This window comes from Chamaea fasciata, unplaced genomic scaffold (assembly GCF_029207755.1).
Source record: "Chamaea fasciata isolate MVZ Bird 193981 ecotype frontalis unplaced genomic scaffold, bChaFas1.0.hap1 SCAF_7, whole genome shotgun sequence".
NCBI lineage: Eukaryota > Metazoa > Chordata > Aves > Passeriformes > Sylviidae > Chamaea > Chamaea fasciata.
In genome coordinates, this window is record NW_027094092.1 from 12,958,299 (window position 1) to 12,973,997 (window position 15,699).

The following is a 15,699-nucleotide window of genomic DNA, read 5'->3' on the forward strand; positions in this document are numbered from 1 at the left end:
GTACATTTGTTTTACATATGCAGGCAAAATACTTAATCTCAATTAAAACCCAGCACCAGTTTTCACAGCCATACTCACAACCTGCATATACATCTTTCCCCACTTGAAAGCCTAAAGCTAAAATTAAGAGTGGAATATCTGCTGCATGTGAAATCAAAGCAACTGTTCTCAGCTCCACCAGTTCCCTCACCAGTGTTTAAAGCTGAATTATTAGCTGTGCCCTAATAAATACCAAAACAATAATCCTAAATAAGCTGCTAGCACATCCATGCTCCACAGCCAGCCGTGCCCAAATCTGTGCTATTTAAATGAATTAAAACTGCTCAATGCAGCTACTTGCTTGATGGCTTACACAAACAGTTTAGATTTCTTGACCACATTCTATGGCAAAGCTAACCCTCATGGAAACTTGGCATGGACTATAGCTAAAACAATAGAATAGTGCTTTAAATTAAATGGGAATTAACTGAACGAATTAAGGCTTGAGGCCTGACTTTAGCTCCTGGTGGTTGACATAGTCACACATGTGGTCTAACATAAGAGTTATTCTGTGAAAATCCATGAAACATCTATAGAGAAATTGGGATGAAGAAGAAGTCTCTACTATAAACTTAGGGAGGTGTTTAAGTGCCATCGTATTTTTCAATCATGTGCCACTTGCAGACTTCAAGACCCTTCACAGATACTTAAATGCTAACAACCCCTTTCTGACATTAATATTATTGATAGAAAAGAAATATGAATCAAATTTAAGTTGAAAGTTTTTCAGCCTAAGTAATGATGCCAAAAGTAAGGGATTGCCAGTCATCAGATCTAACAACAACCCACATTATTCAATTCACAAATGTTGTTGTTTCCCTTTGGTATTTTATACTCAGCTGAGGAAAATAGAGCCCCACAGAATGGAAAATCATGGATGAAACAGCCCAGTCCAAGAGAAAAAAAAAAATAACAATTATTATTAGGTATCTGACAAGATCTATGGATTTGATTTTATTTTTCACAAAGAAACAGGCGGTCTACCAGCTAAGCAATTATTGTTACTATATAATCATATTCAAAGTCATAGCAATACAAAGAAGAATGCACTAATCTATTTAACATAAAAATGTTTCCATAAAAGTAACAGCCTGCCAGTGTAGCTGTTATTCACATCATTTCAAATTTCTCATGACATGAGTGTCACCTAGAACATCCAGAAAACACAACATTAATTTAAAACACAGGGGCTAATTCTGCAGTCTTCAGTCATCCCTAAAAGCTTTTTTGTTGAAAAAGTCCTGTTTGAACAAGGGCCATAGTGACCCATTCATACTACAGTCAATGCTTTGTTTTGTTTTAAGATGGAGAAATGACAGACAGGAATTAAGGACAGAGAAAGAAGGCAGGCTGACTTCATATTTGATGGATGCATTGGTCAAGGTGTGGCCGAACACTGTTTTCTGCTTGCTCCCATGTTCTTTTCCAAAACAATGATTTTTAAAAGCTTAAGTACAATGTAGTTTGTAAAAGGGAATTATGTTTAACAATGGGAGAGGTTTTTACAAAACCACCTTCCTCAAATTACGTGATATTAAGATATGCAGAATACTTAGCAAAAGATTTTAAAATGTGTTGCAGCCACTGCTTTAGTGACCCATTTCCTGCATTCAATCTTCAATAATTTTTCACTTTCTGAATGATGCAACATCATTCTTTGTATCAATATAACTAATTCCTTCCACCAAGTGCTAGCTGTTTTCACTTGCCGTGTCAGTAGTTAGCAAGGAACCACGGCTAGGATATGCATATGCCTTCTCTTCTTGCCTTTCACATGGGGTACAACAACTGATAATGTAATTAGCAAATAATATACCATGAAGAGAAAGAAACAAAAGCAGCATGATAACAGGAGCTGTTCTTCAGGCTAATTTCAAGTAAGGTACCCCTGGACATTTGGGATTTGTGAGCAAAACCAGGAAGATGTTTTCACGAATATGGCAATGGAGTGTCTCAATATATGACAACATTTACATGGTTTGGATAAAAAAATATAGTGCATGCCATGAAATAGAGGTTTACATGAAAATTTACTTTTCTTTTTTTTTAATTCCTGTGAAAGCACCCCTGCCAAATTGAAAACACAATCATTTATTATTTGCAGAATTTATGAAGATGTTGCAATGCTCACACTACACACTATTCAGACCACTGATCCTGTGAAATTAGATCAAAGTACAAATTAAGGGAATATTTTCCCCTTGCTACCAAGTTCTTCACTAGGCACTTGCTTAGACACTTTGCATAACTACATGGAAGAAAGGCAAATTATCCTAACCACTTTTCTATTTCTGAGATACTGAGGCTCCTGGAGGAGAAAATGGTTCACATTTTAGACTTAGAAAAATAGACAGTTGTACAAAGAGAGCTTGTTTGAATCTGTACCAATTGCTCATGCTTAGCCAGAATATATGATGTTCTTTCCTGTATTCATATTTCTGCTCCACTCCCCGTGCTCAAGGATTTAAGGAAGAGGGCAAGATTCCTCCCTCCTTCACTCAGTATGATATAATGGTAGCTTTCTCCATCAGCTGAAAATTCAGTTTCAGTTGTGCCTGGAAATTTTACACAATTTTATGGAGCTTCAAGCTCCTTTTGTCATATTGGAGCACTACCAAGAAACCCTCAGAGATTCAGGACCACAGGGTGTTTTACACCTGGTGGCTGTACATGAGTGTGAAAAAATGCTTTAAACCACTGAATTACTATATTTAATTTTTCAGTCAGTCCACCTAAAAATAGCTACGCGTACTGACTGATGCTTTCAGCATTTGTGACAATAATTTTCTCATGGGCGAAGATTTTCTGTGTAAAACTGCAGCCCACAGTTGCTTTTTACAGCCACTTTCTAAATTCCTGAAAATAATATTTTACTATATAATGGAAATTGTGAAAAGCTCTTAGTAATAACTGTGCTAATAGGTACCCCTGTTGAAAACTCAGGGCATTGTAGAACTGCTGTATTGTACAACATCAAAAATCCTAAGTGTAATTTCTTAAATTAAGATACTATTCTACAAGAGTCAATTACTGTAGCTTGGAAATGTAAGATAAGAACACCTTATTTTTAGCAGTAGGAAAAAAATACCTCAGACAGTTGAAAATCAAAAGTTAACAGTTGTGGAAGATACCCAGATTTGTTATTCTGAAAATGAGAAGCATACTATATGTTAAATATTAGTGTCTTGAGAGGAATAGGTTTCTATGGAAAGATCAGTCCACACACTCCCAGCACAGGTTTTTCAGTCCCCCCTCTAAAATGTTATGGGGATGCTGGCAACAATGAGATGCATGGAATGGTTGCCATCAGAAAAGTGATGGGGTGGATCTTAAAGACATCCTGTTCCTTGAAAAAATCTGCAGATGTTGAGTTACTCCAGGGCTGAAGCACCGAACCTCATTCAACACAACTGAAATACCATGCCTAAGTACTTCATCCCAGATTCCTATCTGTTGTAAGTTTTTCTGAAAAACTTAAGGAGAACACTAAAGTATCAGGCACAATCAGATTCATGGATGTTAAAAATGGCCATTACAATTAACGAAGGCCACATTTGGACTTATTAATATAGTAAGTTATTTTATGTTTAAATACAATTACTGGATTTGGGTTTGTTGGGGGTTTTTTTTGTTTTGTTTTGGGGTGGTGTTTTTGCAATCAAAGGCCTATAGTGAGAATTCAGGGCAATAAAAATTCCAGTACTTGAACTTACTCTCTGGATACACTTCTTTGTTTTCAGACAGCTTTCACTGTTTTCTGATTTTCATCTTTCTCCTCTCAACTTCCATAGCAACTATTACAAATATTTACGTGCGACAAATTCTGGCATGGAGAGGAATTCTTTCCTCCGGTATTTACGGAGCACTGTCACAAAAGTAGGTGATGCTTTTCCCCTGCCTGTGCTACCTGCTGTTTACACCTCTGCACAGGAGGGTGTTAAACAAGTTACCTCACAGGTCTGGATCATCTTGGCAGCCTGCCAAGGTCGATCTGGCTGCAAATATGTGGTTCCCTTTCACCTGACTCTTCAGCTGCTCAAAGCCAACCTTTGCTGAAGTAGAGAAGAAACCCTCACCTTTTGTATAAGCAATGATTTGCTATGGGTCGTGTATGAGGTTGTTGAGGCTTTGAGCATATAGTAGAGGTGCTCCTTTTCAATAATACACCTAATAGGTGTGCAAAAGCCAGGCATTGGTCATGATATCTGCTCTCTTGCCAGGGAGGGAGGAAATGACACTTCGGCAGATGGACAGAAATTGGTGGCATTTTTTCCTCAGCCTTAGAGATCAGCTCATGCTCCCCTAGTATCTCAGTTTTCTCATGTTCCTCCCATGTTCCACCCTCCCTGTCTTTCCTCACTTAAATCACTCCTCTCCCTCACATGATTCCACATTCACTGCTGCTGATGCAATTACAACTACTCTTTACCATGTTCTGGCAACTGGTTAAATATTTGATGATGCCTAAACACCATTTCTTTCTCTACCATTTAATTCCCCTTGCTTTTGGACAGGTAGAATCTCCCATTTTGCTACAACAGTCCTTGCAACATGGCTAGCTCAAGTCAAATATGAATGGGAAGAGCTAACTTCCTGCACATAAAAAGACAGACTGTTGACTGTTAACTGCAGGGAATCTTGGGCTATTCATTGACTTTGTATGTTGGACAACAAATCCATCCTCTGAAATGCTGCAGAACTGGGTTCTTAAGCTTCCTGATGAATTGGAATATGTTCTTCTAAAAGATGAGGTCAGCTTTTCCTCAATCCAAGCCTGGATTGAAATCCAAAATCAGGTTCAGACCAAAACCTGAACTAGAATTAATAACATTAAGCTAGGCCTTACTACTGGAACCAGTCAATTACCAATGGCTATCCAGCTTGCAGCTGGCTTGCAAGTTTAGTTTACTTGGAGCATGATTCAAAGATACCAGGAACACACAGATAAAGCTTAAATCTGTGTAATCTCTAACCATGATTTGCTATATAGAAAACCCAAGGAATAGTCTTTAACCCAAGGAATTTACAAGTTGAAGAGACAGCAAGCATTGCAAAGGGAGGACACAGGCACTAAAGACTCAGACAGTAAATCAGTGAATTTAAGGAAATGGGCTGGTGCCAATCCCATGCTGAGGACTCTAAGAACTGACTTTACAGCTAGGTTTCATAGCAAAAGTTATCCTCTCTCTGGGAGACTTTGAAAAATCTCTTTAGTTTCATACAAGGACAAATAAATGCAGAGATACAGACAAAGTAGATAGACAGATCCCACCATATTATTTAAAACTGTTTCTATCTAAACTAGCAGACACGTACCTATCTTTCAGGTCCATGCTTAGCACACACTGGTGGAATAGTATCAAAGAAAGAAGCAGCACGTGCTAAACACAAGGTTTACAGAATCAAGAAAACTACAGTGTGAAAAATGTGAATGAAAACATCAAAACAGGATCCAGAACTCTGTCTGTTTTTCCAAATGGCAAACTGTGAGGCCAAATATTCAATTCACAAGCCCCTGATTTTAAAATATCAACATGAATGAACCTGGAACTAAATGTTAAGTACTAATAAGGCATTTTCATCTATTTCTATTTGCTTTCTAAAAATTAATTCACCTTTGTAATACATCTTATTTTCAATAAGGAAAACCAGATACAGATAAGTTTTTTCTCTTTTACAAAATCCCACTGTGAGACAGTGGCAAAACAATAACATTCAGATGTTTTTGCCCTGAGCCTAGGATCCAATCAAGAAAATTACATTTTAATAGATCCAATTCTTTGTTAGGAATGTAGATCAGGTCTTGATGGAATTTGAATCTCTGGACATGACTGCTGAAGGACACCACAATGCAACCTGAGCTAAGGCAAAATCAGTAATTGTCAACAGGAAGGTTAGGTCTACCCTGTAGATTTCTACCTACTAGAAAACAAAATCCTAACACACTTCCTACAAATTTCCAAAGAATCTGACCACATCCACAAAACCAGAAGGATCCCTAAACACTGAGCACATTCCACAATTCAAAAGAAGCAGCACCATTGCCCAAAAATCAGCATCTGTGAAAGGAAAATCTTCTTCTAGAACTTGAACCAAAAAAACTTATTCACATCACCCAATATTCTCAATAACTGAGAACTAGATACTTTAGTATTAAGTATGCTAAATATTTCAATACTTTTTTTAGTATTACATAAGTTTTCTGATGTGAAACTTAAACAGGGCTTACCAGTGACTCCTGACTATACTCTACACACTGGTCAGCTGATGTATGTCAGTCATGTTCAAGAGAGATTTTAGCTTATAGCTACATTCAAAGCTGTCTTGGTGTGTCCATCCCTGTTAGCTACATTTCAGTACTGAAAACCTCAAATGTTCAAAATTATGAAGCCACCTAGAGAAAAAATTTTGTTTTCTTTAAAATATTAATGTTTCAGGGGGAGAAAAATCCTTCTTTAGTTCTCTAATTGGTTGTCATTTCTAATTTTGGATACCAGTCACCCAATGTTTATGAGGATTTCAAATCATGTTTTTGGATTTTGTTAACTACAAATGCATTTTAACATGGAAATGGGGATTTCAGGTAATGATACAAGTCTAGCAGCTGTGGATTATTCATCAATGGTGTCACAGTAAGTGGCAATGTTTTAAATACAGTTTGAACATGATTTTTAGTATAGTTAGCTCAGTCCTGCTGGTGGCTAAGGGAGTAATAGAAATATTGGTTTACGTCATATTTAATATAAAACTCTTTCTGATGATTTTCAGGCCTCCATTCAGATGACTATTAGCTCATTAGTGCAACACAAACTTTGAAGACAACTTTGTATCTCTGAAAGTACAACTGGCTACCATTAATTATATCTTACCTTCAATTAATCTTAAAGAGGTTTTCAGACACTGGACAGGAACAACGAGCAAAAAAATCATTCTATCTGTCTACTTTCTAAGTTTAAAGAATTTTAATACTTCTAATTCATGACTCAAAAAAAACGCCTGTAGCTTCAGCTTCTGGTCAGTGACCCAGTACCACAAGCACACCAAAAATTCCAGGAAAATATGACTCTTATATGTCTTCTAACAAATTACAGGGACCTTAAATGTTGTGTCAAAACTATGGGAATCGGGAGCACTTCCCAGATCTGGTCTATCTCAAATGCCAGTTGGGATGGACAGACATGCACCATGTCTCTGCACACTTTGGTTTCCCATGGAAAAGCAGGTGTGCTGGTAGGCAGGAAGTGAAACTGCTCTTCCACAGCCCCTTTGCTTTAGATGACTGGGGGGATTAGAATACAACCCAAACTCTATTCCCCCAGTTTATGGCCAGCAGTGGGACTAAATTTGGAATCCTTAGCTCAGGAAAAAATCTTCTACAACACTGCCCCACCCTTACACCTGCCCCCACTCCTCTTTAAAAAGAACACCCTGCAAATTGTTAATATCTTCTCTAAATGTAGTGAATTTCATAACTCTGAAGTCCTAAAATTCTGGTGGTGAGAGTAAAGCCACCTGACAGATCTAACAACCATCACTCTGTTTCAACTGCACCTGGGCCTCAGAGATCTGGAAGTATTTCTGACAAGAAAAGACAGGGCATCAAAAGTTGGCCATCAATATGTGACTTCAAAAATCTTTATTCTCTGATTTATATGCGTAAAAACACACATAAACCACAGAAATATTCGCTAAAGATTTCTACAGCAACCTGCATTCAAATAGTATGTAAAAAAAAGGTTTGGGGGGGAAAGATTTAAAGTAAAAATGACAATACAGAAAGGAAGGTGCGAAACACATGAAGTCTTTGAAGAACACGACTGTGCCTATTAGGAACCTTTGACATTCAGCTGAGATTGTGACTGTGGCAACACAATGAAATGCAACAAGACATTCTTAGAGAAGGTGAAAGAGGAGTAACAAAGCTGGTGAAAGGTCTGGAGCACAAGTCTGATGAGGAGAGGCTGATGGAGCTGAGGGTGTTTAGCCCGGAGAAAAGGAGGCTCAGGGAGGACCTGATCACTCACTACAACATGAAAGGAGGGTGCAGAGAGGTGGGAGTCAGTATGCTTTTGCAAGGAAGAAGTGATAGGACAAGAGGAAATGGCTTCAAGTCAGGCCAGCAAAGGTTTAGATTTGATATAAAGGAACCATTTCTTCACTGAAAGAGTTGTCAAGCATTGGAACACGATGCCCAGGGAAGTGGCTGAGTCATCACCCCAGAAGGTATTTAAAAGCTGCAGCACTCTGGGACATGGATTCACAGTGTGCTTGGCAGTGCTGGATTAGACTTGATGACCCTAAGGGTCTTTTCCAAACTAAATGATTCTATGATTCTAATGAGTAAACTGTCAAGTTTCTTAGTGACCCAGGGCTGAAGTTTGGAAGCACAAAATAATAGGAACATGTATAAAAAAGCACTGACTAACCTAGAAAGATCTGTGATAGTTTCACAATAATTAGAAGCTGGGCAGTGTCTGTAGCATGGTACATATCAGAGAGCACAGTTTAACTCCTGATATTTCAGCAGCACTGTTTGCAGTACACTTCCACTGTAAATTATGTTAGGCTAGAAGTGCCATGTCTTAGCCTGCTTGCTGGATATAAGGGGCAAAATTTAGGTTATATTCTGAAAGTCTTTTTCTTTCATCCAGCTAACATCTAAATTCACCTTGTCTACAAGGAGAAGGACAAATAAGCAGCTCAGTTTAGAACTCCTGCCAATGTTTTTTGGTTTTTTTAAGATCAGCAGTGCTATGCACCCAGCATCTCTTTTCCAGAGATATCTCTTGGCTGCTAAACAAATTCTGGAAATCTGAATCCATTCATGAACTCGGATTTCTAATGTGGCCATGCCTCAAAGTGCCCCAGTAGCTCTAGAAATACATGCACACTGTCCTTAAACTGGCACACATCACTGCAGCTTGGGTTACAATGGCAAAGCTTCTCTCTGCACTATCCAGTAACAGGGGAGGCTGTCAGTGCCACAAGGGCTATCAAGATACTAAATTAAGGACACTAGGAAGAGAATGGATGAATTGAAGGAAATTAGATAAAACAACAACGGGGTCAGAGGCCTGATGTCATCAAAACCAGCCACTGTGTATCTGTTAAGTATCCCCTTGCAACTTTTCACCCAAATTGACCAAAAAAACATTTCTTCAACGCGTTGAAATATGAAATATTGCCACTGGATGAATGTTTCTTTGTAAAGCACTTTATAAATAACAAATTGGTTAAAAAAGTGCTTTGGAAAGTCCATGTACCTCCTGATTCCTTTTTTCTAGAAAAAAAATAATTGCAAAACGCCAGTCTAAAAATTATTTTTACCTACATTCTGTTTGCTATTTTTCTGTTTACAGATGATACAACAGTGGCAAATCAAATTGTATTAAGGAAGAATATATGAAGCTTGTATATAATAGCTCCCTAAAATTTACTGGTCCTATTCTTTTGATCCAAGAAAGAAAACAGACTTTGGATCTCTCATATGTTTGGATGTTAATGGAAAAATTCAGAGGTGTTTAAACCTTCTTCAGCCATAACTAGAATTTCCCCAGCCTAAAATTATTCTCAAACAAAAGTAAATTGAGGGGGGAAAATCCTGCATAATATTCTATCTGAATAGTACATTATAATCTTCTGACAGGTAGGGTTCCTATATATGTATGTGTGCTCCTCTAATGTACCATAGGTAGAGAGGATCCCAGTGACATCCACTTCCGGATAATAATCCTGCTAGATACTCAACTCAGTTCTAATAAACACTGACTTCCACCTGGGGCTTGAAACACATGGATATACATGTAAAACTCTCACTGAAATGAGTGCACTGAAGGCTTATAAAATGAAAAAGACCTTTTCATACAGAAAATGGGAAGTATTTTTCCATCATCACTTGATAGCTGCATATGAATAGAATTCTGCTTGCTAAATCTTGAATAGGTGGTGCAGGATGGGCAGATTTCTGAAAATGCTCTAACCTTCTTCAAAGCTGCTAAACACTATAAAAAATGAGGAATATATATCCTTCCTGAGATAATTTTCTCAATATCTCCTAAAATTTTATTAGGAGTATAAAATGTAACTCTTATTTGGCAGCTGGGGAAAAGAGAGTTGTGCTGCAGAAGGGCTAAAAGGGCTACACAGTCCTTTTCATGTCTCCACACTTTGTTATGGACTTACTGAAATCTCACAAATTCAGACAGAAATTGATCATGTGTTACCCTGGAATGTAGCATGGACAGTACTTATGGCACTGGCAGTATTTCAGCCACATCATCCTGGGGTGCAGTGTTCAATAACCCGTGATCAAAATTGCAACTCACCTTCTGCATCTTCTGGCCTTGTAAGATCAATGACACCGGGGCCAATTTTTCCATCTTCATTGGGTTTCCCTGTTAACTGCGGGCCTAAATTTTCAAACCTTGTTCTTTCCTGGAAAAGAACAGAAGGACTCTTAATGCTCCATATAGGATAGTTCTCATTATATGCCAGTGCATATGGGTATGCATCGATACATGCCTTATTTCTTAAATCTGAACAAATAATGAATGCATCTAATTAGAATTTTAGCTCAGGGACAATTTTTTTTTTCTTTTTTTTTTTTTTTTTACAGATTCTGAATGTTTGCATTTATGAAAATCAGTTTTAAATGTGAAACATATACAGAAACGTTGAGATTATTTTGATCTGCAGTGCCATAACGCATAAACGATTGTACATGCAAATACAAAACACTCTTGGCAGCACACAGTGCTGATCGATGCTGCTCACTTTGCCTTTCCACTTATTTTCCAACTTAAACTGAAAAAGACAATCAACATTTGGGAAACATGAAAATTCAGAAGCTGAAAGAAGAGTTTGTATTAAAATGCACTGGTATTTTAATGAAAAAAAAAAAAAAGCACTTTTTTCCGCACCCTGAGAATTAAGTTCGCATTCATACCTCTGTGGAAACACAAGTCTGAATTTTATGCAGAGATTTTCAAGAACAAATATTTGAAATAAGGGATAATAGGGGATAATAGAGGACAGAACTAATATTATTTTGTCTAGAAATTTAAGTTGTACCTCAGTGAAAAGGGAACTTAAGAAGATACAAAAGGAAAAAAAATGAAAAGGAATACCACTCCCAGAGAAACAGAAAGCTTTTGAGAGCTGGAGACATCCATAGGAAACCTGGAACCAGAAAGTGGAAACTGGAAGGTATTTTATATGTTAACCCAGTTCCTTGCTCAGCTCCTGGACAAGGGCACTATAAAGGCAGTGTAATATTGTCTCTCAATAGTGCTCTCTGTAGTGCTATGTATCAGTAGCAAAGTGTTCAGTGGTTATCATTAATTTAGCGTTCTCATTTGAAGGAACATAGCATGTTTTCCCTCTTGCCTTGTTGTTACCTCTTCAGATTAAACTTGGCATTATGTTGTACTTGTGAATGAATGAAACTTTGTTGTTCATTACTATGAAACAATATTAAATGTCATGTCAGCTTGAATTTACAGACGTGAAATACCAGCTTTCAGCTCTACGAACAGTTTCTCCATGTTATACTTAATGCATTATGCAGAAGCAGAGTGCTGACTGCTGTTCAGTCTATTGTTCAGTGACCTAGTTCTGTGCTGTGCATGCTAGACACCAGGAGAAAACATTGGGAGACTCTCTCCTATAAGACGGTAGAAACTTGGAAATGTTCTTCAGGACAAAACTTGGCCTTGACTCCTCATTTTCTCCACCTCCAACCACTTCTGCTTTCCAATATTATTATTTTTCTATTGTCATTGTGTTTTAGCCATGAAACCCCATCAGGAAAAGCAAGGAATTGTTTTGATTCCTCATGCTTTCGGTTCCTTCAGCCACGGATTTTTTAAATTATTCTCTGTTTAATTTGCAGAGGAAAAGAAAGCTCAGTCTGACACTGGATTTGCCACAACATGCAGGCTGAGGCATTTCAGGTACTACATGCATTTCTAAAAGTTCCTCAAAATCTTCTAGTTGTCAGACAAAATAACTCTGCATTTTATATTTGGTTAATTACTTCACTTGTTTTCTTCTGTAAAATCCATGGTTGATGAAGGAGCTTCCATACACAAACGAACTCAAGAGAAAAGAAAGAGTTACAAATAAAATTTGACTGCAGAAAGCACTACAATACTGGGGCCCAATATTTTACTGAAAAATGTTGTGCCATGTAACAATACACCTGAATCATCAGGATGGGATCTGTCTTACTGGTAGAGAGAATGAAAAATAAGTTTATCAAGGATACTGTGTTCCATTGCAAAGGGCTGATTTGCAGTTGAGATAAAAACAAAGATCAGTGCTAAGAAAACAGCTTTTGGCACATTTATTTTCTCTTCCAAAATATTTGCACTAAAAGCTTTTTCTTAAGGATGTTAATACAGCACCTGCAGTGTTCTTGAAGAACAGCCTTTAAGTGTGTTTCCGAAAAAGGAGAAATACCTTTCTGCTATAAAAATCAACAGACCCAGCTACATATCAATATGCACATTTGGAATATCTTTCTAGTCATTCATTCTCTTTGATTTTACCAGAAAATATTCTGTTACAAAAAGAAAAAAAAAAGTTTCTGCAAGAATATCAATATTTTGACATGGAATGAGAAAAGAGAAAATTGCATGATAAGGTTCAGAAACACTAAAATGAAAGCACTTACGCCATAAAAATACCTGCTCTTGTCAAACAAAGGAGCTGTATTTATAGTTATTTTATAACCTCCTCCTAATTCATGAGCCGCTTTAACAAAGCTAGATATATTTAGGTCTTTGAAATGCCTTTTAAATTCATTCCTTTGCTTGCTTTTTTCACTGAAAATTATCATCATAGTGATACAAAAAAAAAAAAAGGTCATTATTTGCATCAATTTTACACAAATTCAGAGAACTTTAAAAAATAGGAAAATCTTTCTCAACAGTAAAAATGCTTGTATCTAGTAGCCGCCTTTACAATTGCATGGAATACAAGAAATTTATATGACATTTATAATAAGAGAAGAAACTTGTCCCACTAAGCTCAAATCCTTTTTAGTGGGATTTGTCTTCGCTCCCATCTTGAACTCATCCTAGAGAAAACAGACTAAAAATCTTTTAAATGTACACGTTTCCCATAGTATGACTGAGAGGAAGATTGATTCTCTATTTCATATTCCTAGATTTTAAAAAAAAATACTTATATATACCTTTATTAAAAATGTATGGTTATACGTAGCTGCACAAACAATAAGTTACCTACACGTGCATGACATCTGCACACATGTGCATCAACTACTGTATCTATTGCTGCCTGCCTAACCTCCATTAATAGAAAATTTTTGTGAGTTTGCAATAAAGTGCACTGCTACGAACAGTGAAGATGTTTTCTCCCCTCTGAACAGCACTTTTGACCCCTATTTTGAACTGATTTTTTTCTCTTTTTTTTTTTTTTTTTTTTTTTTTTTTTTTTTTAAGGAGATGACACTAACAACCCTTTCTCATGAGAAGATCAGCAGAGTCAGTTGGAGTCTGCATTAGGAAACTGAAAGCACTTCCCAACACCAAATCAGATCCTTTGTGCTTCTTCATACTTTGAACACGTAGTAAAAATAAATCCTTTCTTCAAAATGAGAAAAAGGAGAGAAAAAAGAACCTTTTTAGCAGCCAAACCTTAATTTTCCATTCTGTGATATGATTAGGCACTTATTTATGCATTGTCAGTCACAAACATGCAGAAAACGTAAAAGTTATTGAAAAAATTAAAGTCTGCTCAACTGTCTTGCAGGAATGTTGGTTCTCTAAGTGCTTTGAAATTATGATGTATGAGGTAGATGTTGCATATTAAATAAAGATATTTAAATTATAAAGCCCCCGTTAGTGAGAGCTGATGAATGTTAAATGTTATGAGCCACAAGGCTGTGGCATCCATCATATTCACATATTATCACAGTCAGTGATGGAGCAGCCCCAGTGATGACAGATAGACTGCTAGATAGTTATCCCTTATTTCCAGTGTCGCCAAGCAAGCCTTTCAACCCCTTTGGCATTATTTTTAGCTTTGCATTAAATTAGCAACTTTTCCGTCACGTTCTGCCAGAAAGTATCAATTCTTTCTTCACGTGTGGAAGGTAAAAAAGGATGATTCAGTGAAGCAGGGAGCAAAAGCAAAAGGAAGCCTTAGCCCCTGCCTTGGAAAAGGCTGCAAACTTCAAATTACTAGAAACAAATATAAAATTGTGATCTTGTGAAAGAACAGCAATGAAACAGTAAGCACACAATAATGGCTTTTCTCTGCACTTAGATAAAAGCTGAATTTTTGATGTGCACAGTATATTTTCATAAAATTTTATATACTATGTTTTATACACTTATTGGCTATTCCATAATAATGTGTGTGCTAACAGTAAAATTGCTCTTAAATTTATGTGTGTTATTTATACGTTCCCACGTAACAATGCTTTTTGTTGTAAAAAATATTCTGTTTATTAATGTAACTTTACAACCACTGCATCCAGGATCCGTGGTAAATTAATGACATTTTTATTATTTTATAGTGTCATTAAATTTTTACTGATCACTCCATCAAACAGAAGCAATAAAGGCCATAATGCAAACTGGGACACTTAGATCAGGGGAGCAGGAAGGCATTCCATATAGTCTGAAGTAAACGGCTTGCCATAAATGATATTTATACCATCTTTAAGGATGTGAGAATACTTGGACAAGTTTGGCAAAACTGTTTCTGTAGTACCGTGGATTGTGTACTTAAATAACAGTTTACTTGCCAGCGAGACAATTTTTTTTCCAAACCATCTGCGAGAAGATGACTGATTGCATCCATCTCTTGAAAAATAATATACGAAACGTAATAATACACTGGGCACCCCTCCCTTCTGGATTACCAAGACTGATCTGACTATACCCATGCCTCAAATTATTTCAACATGCTTGCTTTTTCCACATCTGAAATGTATGCTTAGCCTGAAATGGAAAATGGCATGCATGCTGATCGTTGTGAAAAAGATTTAAAATGTATATCTTTTTTTGCAAACAAATACTTTTATTGAAGTAGACGTGTTTGGACAATGATGTAATACCTTTATTTCAATAGTCTAGCATGGAAGCAGTAACCCAACATCAATTTAAAGAGCCAGTTTCTAGAAATCGAATTAATATGGGTCATTCACAGAAGCCGCAGAACATATGACTGAAGGCATAGTATTTCTTCTGAGGACAGTGCTTTAGTTAGAATGACTACAAATACTTATCACATGTTGTCTTTATATATAAAATGTATTTAAATTGAATTATTCTATACTAAATGTTCCAGTAGCTTATTTGCTAACTATGATCTATTCCCTTTATGTACCACGGACAGTAAACAACCGGCAAACAATTCAATGTATTCAAAACATAAAAAGGACATTTTCAGTAGAACACAGAGAAAATTATTCCCAGTTTGAACGAGGAGGAATTACAGCTGCATTTTTCCCCACCCTGGAAACTCAAGATACAAATGCCCCAAGCTTTTCACCTTCTTCCTACTACTTTTTAACAGCTAGGACGGAAAAGTTAAATTACCCTCCACTTAGAATCTTTTGCAATGTCTTGGCACAGCAGGGATAATTACAAATTGACTTTCAGCCTTATCTCTGGATATTTTAGTTATTAC

The 15,699-nt window shown here is 36.8% G+C and overlaps 1 protein-coding gene across 8 annotated transcripts in view; it reads right to left on the minus strand.

The window, feature by feature from the left end:
- Positions 1 to 15,699, minus strand: part of SOX6 (SRY-box transcription factor 6) — a 368,657-nt gene that overhangs the window by 23,025 nt on the left and 329,933 nt on the right. For all 8 annotated transcript variants that reach the window (XM_066187620.1, XM_066187618.1, XM_066187619.1 and 5 more), the window contains one exon: positions 10,365 to 10,473. In XM_066187620.1, the coding sequence (XP_066043717.1) occupies positions 10,365 to 10,473 (109 nt within the window). The remainder of the gene's footprint in view (positions 1 to 10,364; positions 10,474 to 15,699) is intronic.